This window comes from Hyposmocoma kahamanoa, unplaced genomic scaffold (assembly GCF_003589595.1).
Source record: "Hyposmocoma kahamanoa isolate Upper Pololo Valley unplaced genomic scaffold, ASM358959v1 114, whole genome shotgun sequence".
Lineage (NCBI taxonomy): Eukaryota > Metazoa > Arthropoda > Insecta > Lepidoptera > Cosmopterigidae > Hyposmocoma > Hyposmocoma kahamanoa.
In genome coordinates, this window is record NW_020653383.1 from 1,817,073 (window position 1) to 1,838,021 (window position 20,949).

Below are 20,949 nucleotides of genomic sequence, written 5' to 3' on the forward strand. Positions count from 1 at the left end.
GTTGAATTGGTTAATTATTTAATCAGCCTGACTAAACCGCTCTACTGCAGTTATTAAAGTACCACCAGATATGTTCAGATCCGTCTAATTCTATCCAATAGACCGCACGGTCACTAACTTTAGTAGAAATGTAGCTTGCCGTTTATGCAGTTACTGAAATTTTACTGTTATTTTCTCTGTTATTATTTTCACTTCATATCAATACATTTTACTATTATCTTCTTCGAGTGTCGACTCTGACTTGAGGACCAGTACTTAGCGACTTTACTGTTATTAGTCGGTTAAATCAAACGGGCTAGAAAGGAAAAAAGAAGACGAAGAACGTCAGTGGACTAATAGGAAATGAGTCTGAAACACACCATACGACGAAGTAACGGGCGACGTCGAAGGTATGCCGAGAAATAACCCCGAGTAAGGTTGTTGATAGTATAACGGAAAGGTGGATTTTATACATATGATTGTACAAATAATTGACCAGACTCGTATGTCCATGGAAATCGTCGTAGGTGAAACTGTAATTTGGTTTTTGAAGCACGATACAGGGTCATCGACACCACATACTTGACACTTAAGATTTAAATTCATCTCTTTGCCGTTTACTATAAGAACGGTTCAAAAAGAAAAGTATCGAGCTTGGTATGCTCGTTGTGCATGATGAAACTTAGTTTTACGGTATATGGAAATTTTAGCGCCTTTGTTTTTCAGTATTAAAATGTCCACTTTGAAAGGAAATATATTGTCTACAGTACACGTAAATTCTATTGTTTCAAAAACAATGAAATACATTTATCTCAAAAACAAAAGAAATCTAGGACAAAGCAATAAAAATAACCTTCAATTTGTTTTTTTTTTTTTGTGGTATTTTATTCTTGTATTTAGCAACAGAGTTGTTTGAAGGCAGCCATATTAAATCATTTATTTTACTAATAATTTTAGACCAAAGAAAAAAGTAGGTAGTTGTTGCAAAGAAATAGAATTTATTTCAGGAATAAGTAGCATTGTTGTATAGGTAATGCACGTACATTAAAGGAACTTCAAACTCTAGTTACAATTGTTATTGTATTGTGAAAATATTTTTGAACGAGAAGGCACGTACCATGAATGAAAATCAAAAGCAAATGCTTTCAAAGATACACGTAGTTTAAAAAAATGAACAAGTCTTATCACGAAGACGGCAGCGCGGGTATCCGGCGCTAAGTGATCTAAATTGGCATTTCAAACAATGATGGCGAGAATGGGCCTGTTAATTAGGACCCTCCGCTTTGGTTGTTCTTTCTTTTTTCTTGCATTAATTTTGTGGGCTAGCTGGTGTGTAATGAAACAAATTAAGACACAGTCAAGGGGAGAACCTTTTGCCATAATTGCTCTTCCAAAAATAGATACCTAGCGCATCTGTATACAGTAGGGTAATGTTCACAGGATTCGCCTTTCCGTTATTAACAACCGGTGATTACGATGATGACAGACTCTAACGTGGATTGTTACATTTTAATTACATACGTTACCAGGTTAACTACGGAATCATATGAGATCAACAGGTGCTATAAAGATTACAATAAAAAATTCACCACCATAATATTCAATTATTTTTTGTGAAATTACTCCACTAGTTTTGTTATAATTATTAATACAAAGATCGAACACTTAGAAAAAATTCCTTCGATCCGGCCGGATTCGAAACGACGTCTTCTAGCAAACCATGGCAGACGCTACGCCAACTAAGCCACGGAACGAACTAGCTTACCATACGAATTTTTCTATGTGCACAAGAACTTACGACTTACGACTTTTTAGCCGTATCCATCTATCAGAAATCTATGAAAGTTTTTCGTCACCTAGTTAGGCACCTTTACAGCTACCAGCCCCGGCTAGAGATATCGCTATTAACTGTAATTAAAATGTTTATATTGAATGTCAAGATGTTTCACTACCATGATATTCAATTATTTTTGGTGAAAATACTCCACTAGTTTTGTTATAATTATTAATGCAAACATTGAATACTTAGAAAAAAATATCCTTTCAATAATTTATATCCTTTCAAAAATTTCAAAAAGATTTTTTACTGCATAGCAAAAATATTACAAATTAACTTGTAATTTTCTCTCTACATTTCCTCTAAGTTATGATATTTTATACAACCACACCAATTACCTAGTCTCAAACTAGGGGATTTCCTTACTATGGGTACCAGAGCGACGAATCATTCGGGGGCATTGTCCAGAACACCCAAACCAGAACCAAAAACTTTAAAAAAGTTAATTTCCTAAATTAATCCTACCGGGAAACAAACCCGGGACCTCCTCATCCAACGACCACAGTGCAAACCGTTGTGCCCTTGAGGTCGTCGAATTTATTCGCAAAGAATGTACTTTTTGTGCGAATGTAATCATATTTTGTAGATAAAATCCGAACCATGGCAGCTCTATAATTATTGGTAAACCGTCGTAAGCTTGCCCCTCCTGGTGGTACGAGAATCGAGGGGCGGGTGGATGGAAAGAAATGGAAATGGAAATTAGTTTAGTTATATTCACGTTTTGAATATTATTACTAAGAATTGTAATAATGAGTGAGAGAGAATACTTTTACTTAATAATGAAATGTAAGAAATAAAAACCAAGCGTCATTATTATTCACAAATTCTTCACATAGTAAGTTAAATTAGAAAATATAAAAAAATTGTAGCAGTAGAGCTCCTTGTGAAAGAGTTCGTCCCGGGAAGTACAACCTTACCTGTTTCTGCGCAGTTGTGTGAAGATTACTGCGTTTCGGTTTTGAAGAGTAAGGGTCCTGGTGAAATTATAGGCACGTGCGACTTGTCAACTTATGTATGTCTCAGAATAACGGGTGACAATGCCCCTCAGATCTTTGTGATTTAAACCTCTGAGTGGCACTACAACTGTTAAGGACAACTGTCCCTTAGTATAAAAAAAATCCATCTGAAGATTCTGATGGTGAGTGTAATAAATCATTTTTTGTCTATTTTTGTATATTTATCTTATTAGTCAGCATGTTGTATTATGACCATTTAACACAAGATTTACGTTGCAAAACTTGTATTTAATTTTTTAACCGACTTTGAAAAAGGAGGAGGTTTTCAATTCGATTGTATTTTTTGTATGTATGTCACGCGATTACTCCGGCATTTGAGAACCATTTTGGTCATTCTTTTTTTCATAGGGAAGAATGTACCTCAGTATTGGTCCCATTTAAATTTGAAGAAAATATTGTAAGGGTAGCAAACTAGGGGATGAATCCGGTTTCACGCACTTCCCGGTGAAAGATTTCAATAAAACTTGGCAAATAGACTCACGAACTTTTGAATCAGGTTTTTTTTATAAAAAGTTGTAATTATTATTTGCTCTTGTGGGTGATTTTACTTAACTCTCTCTATAGTACCCGGACTATTGAAGCAACAATCACCAAGCCCTTATCTGTCAAAAGAATAAAGAGAATGTATTGTGTATTGTAGTAGAAATGTTATGCATGAGTGATTTCGTACTAAGCGGAGTGACCTCGTGTAATGCTCGTACAATGTTCAGAATTAGGAGCGGTTTCCTCCCAAGCTTTGTTGACCATGTAAACAATAAAGAATAGAGTATAATACACAGTCAACAGCACATCAAGCTACACATTGACGGATCTTGTTACGTTGCACTAGACGCGATATTCAAACTACAGTGTGCTGTTGACAGCACAAATAGCTTTTGGAAACCTAAATCCGTTCCTGTATCCATTAAACACATTCTTTATAATAATAGTTTCAAACTAGGGTCTCACTCCGTTACCCAGACTACTCAGACCAGGACCCCGATTCAGAACTCTTCGATATTTTAACCGAATCGTTTAATTGGATATCATTCTCGAATCGAAGGGCGCTTTCCGAGCTATTCAGAACATTCAAGTTAAACGTTCAATTCGGATTCGGATACGGTATCGTTATCTAACAGCGTTTACGGAATTAGTCGGTGAAATAGATTTTAAGAAAAATTAAGTCCTCTAATATACATTTTAAGACTAAAATATAGTAATGCATTAGTCTTGCATTAAAATAAATTAATAAAATTTATTAAATTTAAAATATCCAAACTTTATTTTTAAAAATGAGAGTTTTCCATATTGCATCATTGCTTTGGAAACAATAGGACGTTTGGTAACTTTCATTCGATAACTGTGAATCTAAATAGCGTTTACCTTAGCCTTTAGCCGTAGCCTTTGCCTGTCGAGAAGTTGAAGTAATCGTACGGATGTGGTATCATTTCGATTCGGTTTGGAAAACGACAGTTTGACGTTCGATTCGGGTGTTGTAAAAAAAAATTAAAAGAAATCGTACGATATCAAATCGGTTGGCAACTGAGTTATTGTGCGGTTCTGAATCTACCCCCTGAACCAATTCTTCTCCCAAATTGGCCCTATCGGGAAGCGAGTCTGGCATCTCCTTGTCCTGCGCTCACATTGAGAGTCGTTGGGTCAAGAGATTCAGTTCTCTCAGCAAATATAGCAGATTTTACTGCGTATAAAGTTTTTATCCTACGCTTCATTTCAAAGGTGTATTAAATTGTAAAATTATTTACAGGAAACTCAATGTTCAGTTTATTTCCAATAACCTGTATAACTGGAATACATAATTTTTCGACCTAATTTTCCTTATGAGGTCATTAATATTGCTTACTGATGAGTCGCTTCGTTGTAATATTTACATGAATATTGCAATAATACTATATACCAACATGGCGCTACCAAGTAATGTCGTTGTGAAAAATACTAAATAGGAGTATCTCACTTCATTTTGTGTATGACGTCATTGGCTTGATCTTGCTAATTCGTTTTTAAAAAGTACTCGCAATATATTTACATAAACTTAACTGTATATTAGACAACACATACGTTGCTCTGATCCCAAAGTAAGTAACTAAAGTACTTGTGTTATGGAAATCGGAAACAACGACGGTACCACAAACACCCAGACCTGAGACAATATTGAAAAGTTAAGCGGTTAACAGATTCACTGCATGTTTGCAGTTAATGCGTGAAGTCATAATCAACATGCAGTCGATCTCGGCGGTATGAAGTCGGTTTCGACTGCATGCAGTTAAAGCGTGAAGTCGTAATCAACATGCAGTCGATTTGGCTGTATGATTTCAGTTTCGACTACATGCAGTTAATGCGTGAAGTCGTAATCAACATGCAGTCGATGTCGGCTTTGTGAAGTCGGTTTCTACTGCATGTAGTTAATGCGTGAAATCGTCATCAACTTCATGCAGTCGTGGTCTCGGCTGCACGAAGTTGATTACGACTTCACGCATTAACTGCAAACATGCAGTCAATCTGCAGCCTTAGTTCTACATTGACCCGGCCGGGAACCGAACCCGGGACCTCAGAGGTGGCAATACCATGAAAACCAGAGTGTAAGCCACTCGACCACGAATGTCGTCATTCAACTTAAATAGCGAAGTTTGAACGACATATAGGATCTAGATTCCAGCTCTTCATTTTAGGAGGTAGAATACACAATTTCAACCGTCCCGGTACACTTCGGTAGTCGAATTGCAGGAGTTACATACCAAACCCACGTTCGAACAATGACATGAGCGTCTTGCAATTGAAGGGTCATTTAAAATTGACCTAGTAACCTCCAGAACTGACGTAATCTATCACAATGAGAGATTAAACAAGAACTCACTCAAATGGATATAAAATTATCTAGCGAGTTCTTAGACTTTCGTGATTGCCACGCATTGGAAATGAAACTAATTTTGTTGCATCTTTTCTATGATACCAAAACAAGTTAGGCCCTGGTGTTAAGCGACACGCCTGTCCAAAACAGTTGTTCTCCTTGTCATGAATAATGCATTTACCTGCATTTTGGTAAATTTCGAGCACCTAAATTTTTTTGTTTCTTTGAATAACGTCGATTACGCTGATTTTTCTTAACATTAAAACTGAAACTAAATAAGATATAAAAGAACCGCTTATAGGGGGTTGTAGATCTCGTGTCGCTGGTTCCAGATATGTTAATAACTCAATTTTGCTAAAATGTCGATTACGTTGTTTATGATAAGGACGTTGCAATGCCACTCGGAGCTTTAAATCGCAAATCTGAGGGACACTGCAACTGCGCCCGTCACCCTGAGACTAAGTTGAAAAGTCCCATGTGCCTGTACCCTTTCAAAACAGAAACGCAGTAATGCTCATATTATTGCTGAGCGGTAGAAATAGGCAGGTGGCAGTACTTCCGTGGACGAATTTTTTTCACAAGGAGCTCTAATGCTACCCACCAACAGTTTTCACATAATTTCAATCAGCAGTGGCCTTTGCACCTATAAAGGGCCAGAAACCATTGGTTTATCAGAATAAACAAATATACGCGATTTAGGCCATAAAAAATTGTTCAATTTAAATAAAAAATATCTCCTCATACGACCCGCCGAACACGCATCTACTCTCATTAGAGCGTTTAGGGCATGTTCGCCACGCTGACCCAATACGGATTGAATAAAAAAACTTCGAACGTTAAATCACATTTTTTTTTCAAACATGCCACGTTTCGGGTTCTTTTTAAGTCATGGTCACAGTTAACTGTCAAATGTGTTTTGAAAAAATAGGTTTACTTCCAATTCCATTTTACTTTATACTAATTAAACCTAACTAATAACAAGTAACTTTTAATAAAAAGGTACATTAGGATGATAATAATATGCTAAAAGGATTAAAATAACCACAACGTGTATGACGTAGATCACGCTATAACTATGATGACAAAAATAAGCTTAAATTAAAATAAAATTACGTTTTGTTACAGATTGAACAACATGGAGGACGTCCATATAGCCAACATTGTTAATTCCACTAATGTCACTGAAAGTGAACTCTCCAAGTAAGTTCTCTGTAGATCTTTCTCTTAATTCTTAGATAAATGAAGAAATTGGACGAGAACTGTTTAACTTTAACTCTACTAATATATACAAATTCGCACACACAACGACGACGTCACTGAATAAAACTGTCACACATTAAAATTTTAATTTAACATCAAAAACTTTAGTTGCCATTTTCCAAAAGTTGACTCTTTCGTTTAGTGACGGACGTTTAGTATCGATTTCAGTGTGCGCAATATTTTCTTTTTTATTCACGATATTCAAGAGGAAATTGTTTAACAGAAATCTGCTGCTCCAACATTTTTCGAATTTCCTCGAATGTTGTTAGAAAGCATTGTATATACAAATATCAAAATAAAAGTCAATGCCGATTCAGGTACACTTTTAGTAGCCGTAGAATTCCTTATGACACAGTTCATCTAGGGAAGTAATGTTTGCATTCCTGTGTTCTGATTTTAAAGGGTGAGGGTGTTGGTGAAATTACACGCACATGAGATTAGATTATGGCTCAAGATGATAGGCACAGTAGCAGTGTCCCTCAGATTACGATTTGATACTCTGAATGGCACTGCACACTGCAATAGACAGGCGTGTCGCTTAACACCGGGCACACAACTTAGTCGTCCTGTTACTTGGTATCATAAAAAAAATACTTTCAATTGTTTTATGGCGAATTTCAGATTAAACCAAAACATGCTTTTAATTCATTACGATCAGGTTTTTTTGACATATATTTTAAGATTTTGCCGCTGACTGTATAAATATTAACTTAAAATAAATACTTTTAAATTAAAATTTAAAAAAACAGGTACAAACAACAAGACTCTAAAAAGTCATTAAAGTTATCTGTCCACCTAATAATCGTCGAGATCAATTCACTTACTACAAACTAGGTGTGCCCACCACCTGCTTCATCATCAGACTCTAATCACCATTATGTAAGCCAACTATTTGCGCAGATTAATTATTAATTAGTCTGCAGATTGTCCTTGTTGCATCAGATCAAGGTTACCATATTATTGCAGTATCATCGAATTGATATGATATGGGTACCAAATTTAAAGTCGATCGACCAAGTGGAAGTAAAACAAACTTTCTTTTTATTATATATTCTGTGATACCTATAAATACTTGTGACGATGCGACCTCTTTCATCGTCAACCCACCTTTTTATCACTCGTTTTTCTGGTTTTTGGCCACTTACTTTTGAAATGTTGAATCGTTCTATAATTCTTTTTCTTCGTCATTATTACTATGCTTCGTTCCATCGTCAGTCCAACAAAATTCTCGAGGAGAAAAGACTTTTTGTTCATAATATTAAGCGACGGGACGAATAAGTCGTGCACCTAATGGTAAGCTACACGCCTGTCCATAACAGTTGCAGTGCCACTTAGAGATTGCGATTTCAATCTCTAAGTGGCACTGCAACTGTTATGGACAGAAAAGATCTGAGAGGCACTGCCACTGCGCCCGTCAACTTGAGACATAAGTTGATAAGTCCCATGTGCCTGTAATTTCACCAGCACCCTTACCTTTCAAAACCAGAACACAGTAATGCTGATATTACTGCTTGGCGGCAGAAATAAGTAAGGTGGCAGTACTACCCTGGACGAACTTACAATAAATTCATGTGGACCGACCGTTGCCTTGTATGATTATTATACAAGACCCGTGTGACATACTAACTAATCTTAGACAGCCTAGCAGCCTTCATCAAACATACCTGAGAACCATCCAGATTAAATTAGGCTATAAATAAAAAAACTGCTTTGAGATCAGTGCATCCATTTAAGAGCTGGCGATGCCACACATTGACAGATACACGGATATACAGACAAAGGCTTCAAACTTATAACTCCTCTGTTTTTAGCGTCGAGGATTCAAAATATTATCAAAGGATTCAAGAATGAAAATCTCATTATTTTACTTTTTATTCCATGGAAGCGAGACTTGCCCGCCTTCAACGTTATGTATGCATTCAAAACACGTTCGGTCTAAGCAAATGAATTATTTCTTACAAAAGACACGTATATAACAACAAAGGACGAGAATTTTATTAATAGCGTTTCGCATTACCTCACATAATATTCCATTTATGGACTACAAGTGAAAGAAGTATTCCTTTCTTTCGTTTTCTTTGCACTTCCTTTTCAATTATTCTTTTCATTGAAAGTAAAGAGAAGTAGCCGTCTGTGAAGATCTGTTAACAAGTGCACATGTAGTTAACTAAAATTTAGTTTAGTAATAGGACAGTTGTATAACACAAGTTTTGAATTTTAAATACATTAATTTATCAGCAGTAGAGCTCCATGTGACAGAGTTCGTTCGTTCAGGCAGATACTGACAACTTGCCTATTTCTGCCGCCAAGCAGTAATGTGAGCATTACTGAGTTCCGGTTTTGAAGGGCAAGGGTGCTGCTGAAATTACTGACATGTGGAACTAGTCAACTTATACCTTGGAGTGACGGTCGCAGTGGCAGTGCCTCTCAGATCTTTGCGATTTAAAATTCTGAGTGGCATTCCAACTGCTATATTAATAGGTGTCGCTTACCACCAAACGCACGACTTTTCGTGCCGTTACTTGGTATCATAAACAAAAATGTACTCGGTAACGCAGATGCATCATTACCAGCGTATGAATCCATACCTACCGAAAACTAGGCCGGGTTGGGTTGGTCATTCTGTAAATGGCTAATTATTAATATAAAATGGGCGAGCTGTGTACGGCTGTCGGTAGTGGTTGGCCGTGCGAGAAATTCTGTAAAATCACGAACCAACTGGTAGAACGACTATTGTACACACTGTTGAAGCACTCATAATGACAGTCTTTCAAAACTGATAATAACTCTAAGTTAGTGTGATTTTGATGCTCATGAATTCAATCTTTGCAGGTTCTCTCCTGGTCTCCTGACCTTTGCGGCGATTATCACAGGCTTCATCATGGTGATCGGTTTGTTCGGAAATCTACTTACAGTGGTTGCATTACTAAAGTGCCCCAAAGTGAGAAATGTTGCTGCTGCATTTATCATAAGGTAAGTCATATTAAGATAAGAGGTGATTCACCAACACAACCGCTTTATCAACACATATGAACATGAAACAATAATGAAAAAATGCCATGTAACATTGAGGTACTACAATGACCTACGAAAATACTAAAAGTTGTCGTAGTACTGCATGAAAATCTGTAGATAAATCCACAACATATGTTACTGGACGCGCTGTATCCCTAATACTGGAGATACTACGTTGTTAAGCTGCATATTCTCAATATTAGCCTAAAAATCACAAATGTATTTAACTAATTTGAGGATATCTAACTTTATAAATTTATTATCATTTATGGAAGTGAAGGAAGCTAACGTTAGTTTGTCAGCAAGTTGAGTTCCATTGTCCCTGACTATCCCACGCGTGATAGTATGGATGTGTATATTTATTTAATCTTTTTTTTTGCACAATACAATAATGTACAAATGGCGGACTCAATGCCATAAGGCATTCTATGAATCTAAGTTGTATAAATTTTTGTTCATGTGGACAGCTTTTAAAATAAATTTTATGTATAAATGCAACGCACTACCCGAAGGTGGTGGCTGAAAACAGTGCTTTGCTTTTGAGCAAATTTCGTACTCAGCAACGACCAATTTGGATTGCTGCAGCACACGCAAGCTCTTTTTGCTTTAATAACTTACTATTTTGCTTTTTACTGTATTTTTAATGGAACTTCCTGTTGTTTGTTTTTATTAACTTTAATTTTAATTTCTGTGTGTTTCTCTTTTTATCCATTGACTATATTATATTGTAGTGTGTGCGTTACAAACATTTTATTTATCTGTCTATAAATACATTTTTCTATCAATTTCAGTTTATGTATAGCAGATTTGCTATTCTGCGCAGTTGTGCTCCCATTCGCCATTTCGGACTTCTGGACGCGGTCGTGGCTCCACGGGGACGCGCTCTGTACGTTGGTCCCGTTCCTTCGCTACGGGAACGTAGGCGTTTCACTGCTAAGCATCGCCCTAATTACCTTAAACAGGTAAACTGGTCCCAGTAGACTCCATTGTGTTTATGAATGGCGCCCGGGTGCAATACCCTGGCGCCCTCTAGTAGGCACGTGATCAAAGTAGAATACTTACAGTTATATTTTCCCCGGTGTTCGGATATTTGAATGCAAATGGTATAATTATAGCGTAATCATCATGTTGGAAAGCAATAGCCCGTTTACTACGCTTTCTCCGCGAGGAACGCAGGCTCTTGGGAGACGTCGGCGGCGGCGCTCGGCGCCCCCTAAGCCCGTATATACGCCCGTGTGCGCCGCACAACCTATACCATAAGTAAAGCTGTATGTTGGCTGACCTAAGGGTACACTGTATTTTAGTTGGTACCGGTATTACTTTGCAGTATGGGACAAACTCCTCTTCCTACTGTACTAGATTGACAACGACTGGTTCCCTGCGGCTGGTAACGCATTTGCGATACTAAAGATGCTTCTAATTATCTATCGACATGCATTAGTTATACCATCTGACTAACTGTACTGTATACTCGTACCATAAAAAAGGCTACACCTTAACTAATGATTATAATCATCAATCGATTATAATCAATTCGTGCAAATAAATAACTAAATATTATGGCTAGTTTCTATCTCAAGAGATTCCATCGTTCAGTTTCTAGGAACTGGCTAAGTGTAGAACTCATTAGCATCAACAAGAGCCCTGTGGGATTTTGTCAACGTTATTTGCCGGTATATAACTAACGCTATGCACTTCTCATTTCCATATGCGTCGACTATAATCTAGAGTAGTAGACCCTTCAGAATTATATTTAATAGAGTTGCAGTTTTTTTTATTGAAAATAAGTGTGCATTTGACCTCCATCTCAACTGATAGCAAGTGACGACGAGGTAGACGATGGAGCATGCACACCTAAATAACGCCTATTTCCTCTCGCCTAGAAAAGGCCCAAGTTATAACATTCAGAGAATAAGTGATGAGTGTGTGCGTTATTATTATTATTAAGTCTGCAGGCAGGGAATTCCACTTTATAGCCGTTCTTTTTTTATATAGTAACAAGTGACGGGACGAACAAGTCATGCGCCTGATGGTAAACTACACGCCTGTCAACAGTTGCAGTGCCACTCAGAGCTTTAAATCGCAAAGGTCTGAGGGGCACTGCCACTGCACCTGTTACCCTGAGACTATGTTGACAAGTCCCATGTGACTGTAATTTCACCAGCACCCTTACCCTTCAAAACCGAAACACAGTAATGCTGATATTACTAGTTCACGGCAGAAATAGGTAAGGTGGCAGTACTTCCCTAGACGAACTCTTCCACAAGGAGCTCTACTGCTGCTAAATTAACAATGCGCACTAAACGTTTGAACTCAGCGACTCTTCTAAGGTCTAATCCATCCAGCCGTATTGGAGGCACATGATTTGGGGCTTTAAAATTTACTTTGATAATCATAAATTCACTCTTCTTTACAACGTAATCCATGCGTGTATTGTTCACAGAAGTGTAAAGATTTAGCGACTAAATACACGGGAAAATAAAAATAAATACATAATATGATAAGAAACTGGTAATTAGTGATAGTCATTTGTTGACTAATCGAAAGTCTCAAAATATATACAGCTCAAGATGTGAAGTGGCAAACAGAAAATGCTTTCCCCTTAAAAATTTACACTTAAAATTTATATTAAAGCATTTGCTTTAATGAATCTCTACAGTATCCATTAAGGAAAAGTACTTTAGCGCGTCTGTTTAATGCTTATAGAGATACCAATGGTGTGCGAGTTTATAGACGATAAATATCTCCAAAAATATTTAAAAAATGCTTATTTTCCTGACACAAGTGAATAGATTTCATTTACTTTAAATTTGCATTTTTTTTTAATGTCGTGATGTTTTTACTACAATGATAATTATCTATTTTTTGTGATTGTTTGTGTGTGTTATCACGTTGAGGCAACTGACGCTGGTTTCAGTCCAGTCGGGTCAAATAATTTTTGTATTCTTCGATCTTTTAATCAATAATAATAACTTTATATTTGTTCCTTTTTTAGGTACATAATGATAGCGCACCACAGCTGGTATGCGAGGGTTTATCGCAAACACAACATTGCTTTGATGATCATCTTCTCATGGATGTTCTCCTACGGAATGCAGACGCCAACACTTTTTAGTATTTGGGGTAAGAACTTTAACAATATTTCTAGCAACACCGGCTAATAATAACATTGTTGGCGTAATGTAACATCTAAAGTACCTAGCTATACGGCACAAATATGAAGACGTCTTCTGCTAAACGTACGCCTCGCTAATAGAAACTACATGACGTCGGGGATAGTGCAATTACGCGTAACTAGCATTGGATTATAAGATACCATTTTCGGTAAAATACATGTATAACATGTTACATTACATTACGGCGTGATATCACCATCACCCACATCGCACAGTGTGCGTTGCATTAGTGTGATATCGTCGGAGAGAGTGTAATTACGCGGACCTAGCATTTGATTATGAGTCTCCATTTCGGTAACTTAGTGGCCAAATTAAAGACGCGTAAATGTCGTGGCAACCAAATTAGCGTGATTTGCAGGGATCTGTTGATAGCAGTCCGTAGACAACATAAATTGATGCTTACTGTGCAAATATGAAAGTCGGAACTATTGAAATAACAAAATAATAACGTTAAATCCCTCTCCTGTAAATTTTTGCTTAGCGCAGATACGCGCCTTTTACCAATACTACATACGCGGATTTGCACTATCCCCGACGATAAGGTGCAATTGCCCTTTCCACGTGACATTCATGTAGAGGATATTCCAAGGATTCCACAGTTATATGGCGAACCGCTATAGAGTGGAATTCGCTGCTTGCCGACTTATTCCCTGAACTCTATAACTTGGGCCTTTTCAAGGCGAGAGTGAATAGGCATTATTTAGGTGTGCATGCTTCATCGTCACTTTCCACCGGTCAAGATGGAAGTCAAATGAGCGCTTATCTTTTTATAAAAATTTGAAAAAAACCTATATTAACTTAATAGGGTTTCGCTTAGATTGAAACCAATTTTTATAACCGTGTGTAACTAAAATTTTGTCTTTACAGGAAAGTTTGACTACGACCCTGAGCTGGGAACATGTTCGATAGTCCCTGATGACAACAAGCGATCCTCGAAGACGGCGCTCTTTGTCATAGCTTTCATTGTACCAGCAATGTTGATCTTCATCTGTTATGCCAGGATATTTTGGGTAGTGCATAGGTAAACCGAATAATATATGATTTGTTTTATTTATATACCTAGGTTCTCACGCAAGCTCTTACATCTCTCTCGGTCTTCGGCTGCTTCTGGCTGCCAATTCAAGTTCGCAGTCAGATACCAAAGACCTCGTTTTGAAGGTTCCACCCTGTATACCAAAGCAGATAATAATAGGTCCTAAACAAAAAGGAACTCGAAGGACATAAACTGAACTCCGTATAAGAAGATGAAGGAACTTCGTGTAAGTAACGCCTAACGTTGCATATACGGAGTTCAGTTTATGAAAGTTTCGAGTAACAGTAGAGCTCCTTGTGAAAGAGTTCGTCCAGGGAACACTGCCACCTTATCTTGTGAGCTTTAACGCGTTCCGGTTTTGAAGGGTATGGGTGCTGGTGAAATTACACGCACATGGGGCTTGTCAACTTATGTCTCAGGGTGACAGGCGCAGTGGCAGTGCCTCTCAGATCTGTGGGATTTAAAGCTCTAAATAGCACTGCAACTGTTATGGACAGGCGTGTCGCTATCCACCAGGCTCACAACTTGTTCGTCCCGTCACTTGAGATTATAAAAAAAATCGAAAAAGGTTCTCAACCATTGGAAAATTGCCCTAAACGTTCTCCTTAGAGGATATCTGTAGTGGAACATACAATGGGTAGTTGATGTAGTTGTTGTTTGACGAATGGTCTTTTTGAACACCGTGAAGTATAAATAAAGTTGCCATAAAGCAATAGAGTGTTTTCCTTATCTTTATGGCGGATATTCGCTTCAACTTTGCATTTTTATGAGTTTCGTAAAGTTATAAATATGACTGCATTATGCTTTAGGGTTGTTTGCGCTATAAATGCCTAAACATTGCTAATGGTGAGGGCGGAGAGTCAAAAGCTAGGTTCAATTTTTATTGTAAACAAACAAAAGTTTTTGTGAAAGAGTTCGTCCAGGAAAGTACTGCCAACTTGCCTATTTCTGCCGCCTGTAATATCTGCGTTCCGATTTTAAAGGGTAAAGGTGCTGGTAAAACTTCAGGCACATTACACTGTAAGACACAGTTGGTAGGACAATAGGCACATAACACTTGCCGACTTTGTGACGGTCACAGTGGCAGTGTCCTTCAGACCTTTGCGATTTAATACTCTGAGTGGCACTGCAACAACTATGAACAGGCGTATCACTTGACACCATGTGCACGACTTGTTCATCCTGTTACTTGGTATCATATAAAAAAATCAACAATAAAAGTACCACAAAAGTTGAATATTAAATGCGCCAATCTTTGAACGAAAACTATAGATTCACACTATAGTTTGACCATCTTGTGATGAAAAAATGTCTGCTTGATTTCAGTTCGGAACAACGCATGCGCGAGCACCAGAGATCCCAACGTAGCGGCCCCGGTGCACTTAACAACAGCACGAGTTCTGACAAACGATCCACGATTAAAGATAATAGAGAAACGAAAGCGCGACGAAATGAATGGCGCATCACTAAGATGGTCCTCGCCATTTTCCTGTCGTTCCTCGTCTGCTACTTGCCCATCACTATTGCCAAAGTGGCAGATAGTCATGTGCATTATCCTGGTAAGATTACGCTCTTTTATTCTGTTGTGATACTACTGCGTACGTTTAATAGCTACGTAGCATACAAAAATGGTAAACAAATCGAGCAATAGGTATAATAACGCAACATATATACCGATATGTTGATATATGATGGTTGACGATACCGCCGATACCTCCAATGAACAACGCCAACTTAATTTTTGGACCCGTTCTGTTTTAATTTTCTTTTTTTGTTCCTTTATTTTTTCATAAAATTCGTTTTTTTTTGTTTTTATTCTAATTTTGTTTTTTGTTTCTTTATTTTTTTTACAAAATTGGGGGAGCATAATATTAGTAAATAAATATGGCTGTTTACAAAAATAATAGAAAATTACCAAAAAATAAAGTTGGCGTAGTGTTCATCAATTTGATTAGGTAGTATTTATGTGGTCTGTGAAAGCAACGATGTCATCTCATGAAAATCATAAAATTAATACCAACTACATGAACATTTTAAAATTAAATTAAAAAATATTTTATTTTAAATTTCACATAATATGTGAAACATATACACATTTTGTATATTGTACAAAGTTGTGTATATGTGAAATATAAAAAAAAATTACGCTCCTATTTAAGCATAACAAAGTTATCGAATTATTTCATTCGTAGAATTTTTAAACCTCTCCTGAGAAGTTGTAATTTTGCAAATGTTGCAGATATGTTACTTAATACACCAACAATGGTGCGAAATTGTTAAATAATAAAAATGGAAGTAAATTGTTTAAATATTTGTTGAAAATTTTTTCATGCAGTTAAAATTGAGTGTGAGCGTTATTATTGCATGAAAAAAATACTCAACACAAGCGCAGCTATTTCGCACGATTCAAACTTCACTTGATTCGCAAAGTAGCACAGTAATTTACTTCCATTTTTTATTAATGTGGATATTCGCAAAGTAAAGCTTAAATAATTATTGTTGAGTTGGTTTTCTAAAAAGGCACATTTCTCGTATATTTATTATCTGCACTACCTATACGCCAATAAGTAGATCATTAATTCCTCTTTAATATGACATATAAGAAGTTAGTTTTCCTTGTAATATTATTCAAACATTCATTATGAGGTAAACTTATTTTCTGAACTTTGAAAAATATGCGTGTCAATAGATAGCACTGTGTGCTTCCTAAGATGGCGCTAATCCTAAACAAAATAACAGGATAGCGGGCACTATCCATAAAAATCTGTTCAATAAGCGCCGTCTAGTTGATTTGTTTGTTATCACTAGAAATTAGAGTATTTTTAAAAATTGCAGCATGTCAATGTAAAACAAATTAGTGACAAAAATATCTATGTGATATTCGTCGCGACATCTGCCCCCGTAGCATTGCTACGCGCTTATTCCAATTTTATCGCGCGTGTCGCGACTAACTTGCGTAGCCATACTACGGGGGCTGGTGTACCAATAGGTACTATATGCTCGACTACGCCGCCTCTTATCGGGATTAGCAATCCTCTTTAATTATTGGTTCATGGTAGATATTATGTGAGTATTTTGATACCGACGTTTGGTACATATTTTAAGAAATTAAGGCATATCCATTTATTCGATATCAATAGCAAATTCAAAGTCAACATAGTCATAAAGTAAAAGAAGCATCGTCACGATGAGAAGAAGCAAATGGATTTGCTGAAATGGACAGTAACACTGTTTACCATATAGCTAAATTTTAGAATTTGAATAGAAGGGGTACCTTTTTTTTTAAGGGGTACCTACCCCATTTTCCCATATGTATGTCAAAACGCCAACTACGGGATTTACAGTGCAATTTCCAAGTACTTTCTGTGTAGTTGCCGTCTACTGCTTCTCCATAGTGTAGTATCAACAACGTACTTACAAAATTCAATTATTTACAAACATTGAACATTTTATATTGAATCAAAATAAGCACTACGGCAATAAACTGATCTTTTGTGTGCTTCTTTCCCTTAAAACTTATGATAACGTTCGATTACAGTGTTCCACGTCATAGGCTACTTGCTCCTGTACGCGAGTGCGTGTGTAAACCCGATAATCTACGTGATAATGAACGCGCAGTACCGTGCGGCTTACGCGGCGGCGCTCTGCTGCCCTCTTTCAAGGCTGTCCGGTCTCACCAGCGGTGCGTATCCCTCCTCGCCCGTCGCATGCCAGACTAAGAAGACCGAGCGCACCTCGGCGCAAGCTTCGTACATACGACCATGAAGGTATCGTCACTTCAATTGTATACACCTCAAAATACTCACCGGGACTATGGTGTCGGAGCTATCTTCGTGCTGAGTGTTTTTAACTCTTGGGTGTGTCAGTTACGATGTTTTTTATGCTCGTCTGTCATCTCCATAGCACTGTATGTAATTCTTGCACCCATTAATATTTATATCTGATGCTTGCATCTTCCATCATGCAAGTCGACTTTTCTAATTCACTGTTCACGACGCTTGTATGTCGGCACGCACATATCAATACTACACAATAAAAACAATACATACACAAATAAATACATATATACTAAAGGATAATAAGTTTTATTTGTAAATATCCATTACGACAATTAATTAGTCTCCCATTTGTTTTAGAGAAATGGAACGAGCGTCACGGATACAGCTACAGCAACACACGAACGGCGCTCAGCCAAGTGTCACTGGGGGAATCACGGGCAGACCCACGGGCAGCCCCCTCCGGGCTGGGGCAACGATAAGTTCCGCACCCAAGAACCTCCACGACACCAGCACTGCGGCACCACCACGTGAATTAAATGGAACGAATTCGGAGCCAAAACCGGAACCTAGTCTGAAAACAGGCCCGAAAATTCGACCAATACGTAGTGCTGGCCTAAAAATAAGATTCCAAATAGGCAGCTGTAATCAAGAGGGTAAAAAAGAAACGAGCAAAATATAGTTTTTGTCGCTCGTTATTGGGACGCAGACAGAAAATATTTTTTTATTAAAGACTTTATATATTGCCAAAAATTACATACGTAGGTTAATTGTTCTTAAGTTTTATTTTGATTTTATTTGTATGATAATTACGCGCTTGTAAAGCGTGAGATTACCAGTATATTATAGCAACAGTATTTTATAATGCAATGCTTTGCTAGTGTAGTTATAACCAAAGGATTTGTGATTTATTTTAAAAGACATTTTTAGAATTTACTAAATTGTATTTCCAATCCGTCTACTTACGTATTACGTGTCCGTCCTTTATAGCGAGCGACAAATAAATTGAGTGACTCACTAAGTAAATGACAATTCTTTGGGAGCATAATCATTTCCAAGCTTATCGAATTACATACAGTTTATTTTTTTTGTTTAAGTATGTAATAATAATAATGTGCTAGACTACCACACCAATTGCCTGGTCTTAAACTAGGAAATTCCCTGTATTATGAATACCAGGGCAACACAATTTAGAGAAATTCATTTCCCAAATTTATACTACCAGGGATCGAACCCGGGACCTCCTCATCCAGCGCTAGAGATGGGAGAAACTGGTTATTTTTTTAAACGGATAAACGTTGAAGCTTTTTTAAAAAGCGTGCTTTTTTAAACGCTTTTCATCACTTATACGCTTTTTAGTTTGAAGCGTAAAGGTTTTCAATTAAGTAAGTTTATTTGTAAAACACGAGTTTTATTTATAAAATTATTATTCACATCGACGAATTAATTTGTTTAGAAAACATAAATGGTAGGACTTGAAACTTGGGCACGTTGTAAAAAATGAAATTGTTGAGTGTAGAACTGACCAACTCTTACGCTTAAAATAAAAAGCGTGCTTAAGTGCTTATTTTAAAAAGCAAAATTTTTTAAATCGTTCATTTAAACGCCCACCTCTATCCAGCGCCCACAGTGCTAACCGTTGGACCACGAGGTCGTCATCTTCAAATTATCACTTGCTTGCCTGTGAAAGAAATTGCCATGAAACTTGTATGTCGAAGAATGTGCACACAACTTTTTGGAGATAATATATGAATTCTCCATCCCCATTGGGCCAACAACAGCATCTTAAACCCTCTCAGTATAAAAGCCTCGTACCCTGCAGATGCGTATGATTTGGGTTCATGTTGAAGAGTAATTGTGCAGGGTTAACTTTAATTTATAAATAGTGGGTTAAAAAAAATGGCGTCGACTTTTGGAGAAGTACTTTCGGTGAAATGTAGGTATATCATTCTAATAATAACCAGCTACTTAAATATAACTGTCATCTCTTCAAAGCGAATTTGATTCACCAAGAATTCTTAATTTACTTAGTGACAAACCTTATCTAATCTAATTCCTAGATGACAAATAAGTTACATAGATGTAAACAAGATGTAAATAGAGTATTTATGTACAATGCCAAAAACATAGGTAAGATACATTATTATATATGTATGATCTAGAACGCGTATAGTCACTTTATACATTCCTGGAATATTGCCACTATATGACTATAGTGTTGACACAAATTGTATCCCTACTGCTTCGATGGTGCAAAATAGCTTTTGAAAGTTTTTTGGATGCAGTATGTGTACCCTGAATGATATATTGTTTAAAGGCTGTCAAGTAACATTTCGGGCGTTGTGGCGCTAGAAGTCTTTTAACATCACGTGTTGAAGTTGAAGAAAATATTTCTTTAAATTACGCACCTGATGATGAAAAAACCGACCTCAAAAGTTAATCATTCCCTAGTTTGCCACTCTTAGAGGTGGAATATTTCCTTCAATTTTAAATGCGATCACTACCGAGGTACCTATCATCTTTTCAACAAAAGAAGAATCGTCAAAATCGATTAACAAATGGCCGGAGTTATCGCGTAACATAACATAAAAACACATACAATCGATTTGAAAACATCCTCCTTTTTTGAAGTCGGTTAGAAAGGTCCTTCTTAACTTGTCATCCTTTCGTTTATTATAATGACTTACAACATTCCACAGATACCATATTATGAATATGTCAATAGTAATGTCAATTATGAGAATTTTCGAAATCCTTCTGTATTTTCAGTTATCCTTTCTTAAAGATATGTTAGGCAAAGGCGTAACAAGGACATACACAACCTCAAACAAGCTTAGACGTATTTACTGCCTAAAATAATAAAGAAAAATTAACAAAACAATAGGGATACGTTGTACGCAATAGAATATAATAGAATTGGCACCAATTTGCCAAATTTTTTGTGGGACTAAAGAATAATAATAAATTTGTAAAGTGTGGTTGTGTCATCCCATTCAAAAATTAATTTACCTA

At 36.9% G+C, this 20,949-nt stretch overlaps 1 protein-coding gene across 3 annotated transcripts in view; it reads left to right on the top strand.

Moving 5' to 3' along the window:
- Positions 1-19,238, top strand: part of LOC113239612 (G-protein coupled receptor moody) — a 65,208-nt gene extending 45,970 nt beyond the window's left edge. Inside the window, exons 2-10 of one of the 3 annotated variants that reach the window (XM_026476665.1) lie at positions 6,803-6,877; positions 9,770-9,910; positions 10,744-10,914; positions 12,948-13,075; positions 13,996-14,149; positions 15,488-15,720; positions 17,700-17,843; positions 18,300-18,605; positions 18,932-19,238. In XM_026476665.1, coding sequence (XP_026332450.1) covers positions 6,813-6,877; positions 9,770-9,910; positions 10,744-10,914; positions 12,948-13,075; positions 13,996-14,149; positions 15,488-15,720; positions 17,700-17,843; positions 18,300-18,605; positions 18,932-18,966 — 1,377 coding nt within the window. In that variant the 5' untranslated portion in view covers positions 6,803-6,812 and the 3' untranslated portion in view covers positions 18,967-19,238. Of the gene's footprint in view, positions 1-6,802; positions 6,878-9,769; positions 9,911-10,743; positions 10,915-12,947; positions 13,076-13,995; positions 14,150-15,487; positions 15,721-17,699; positions 17,929-18,297; positions 18,606-18,931 lie in introns of those variants that run through there. The other 2 variants (XM_026476667.1, XM_026476668.1) reach the window with 2 other exon arrangements.
- The last annotated feature ends 1,711 nt before the right edge of the window (positions 19,239-20,949 follow it).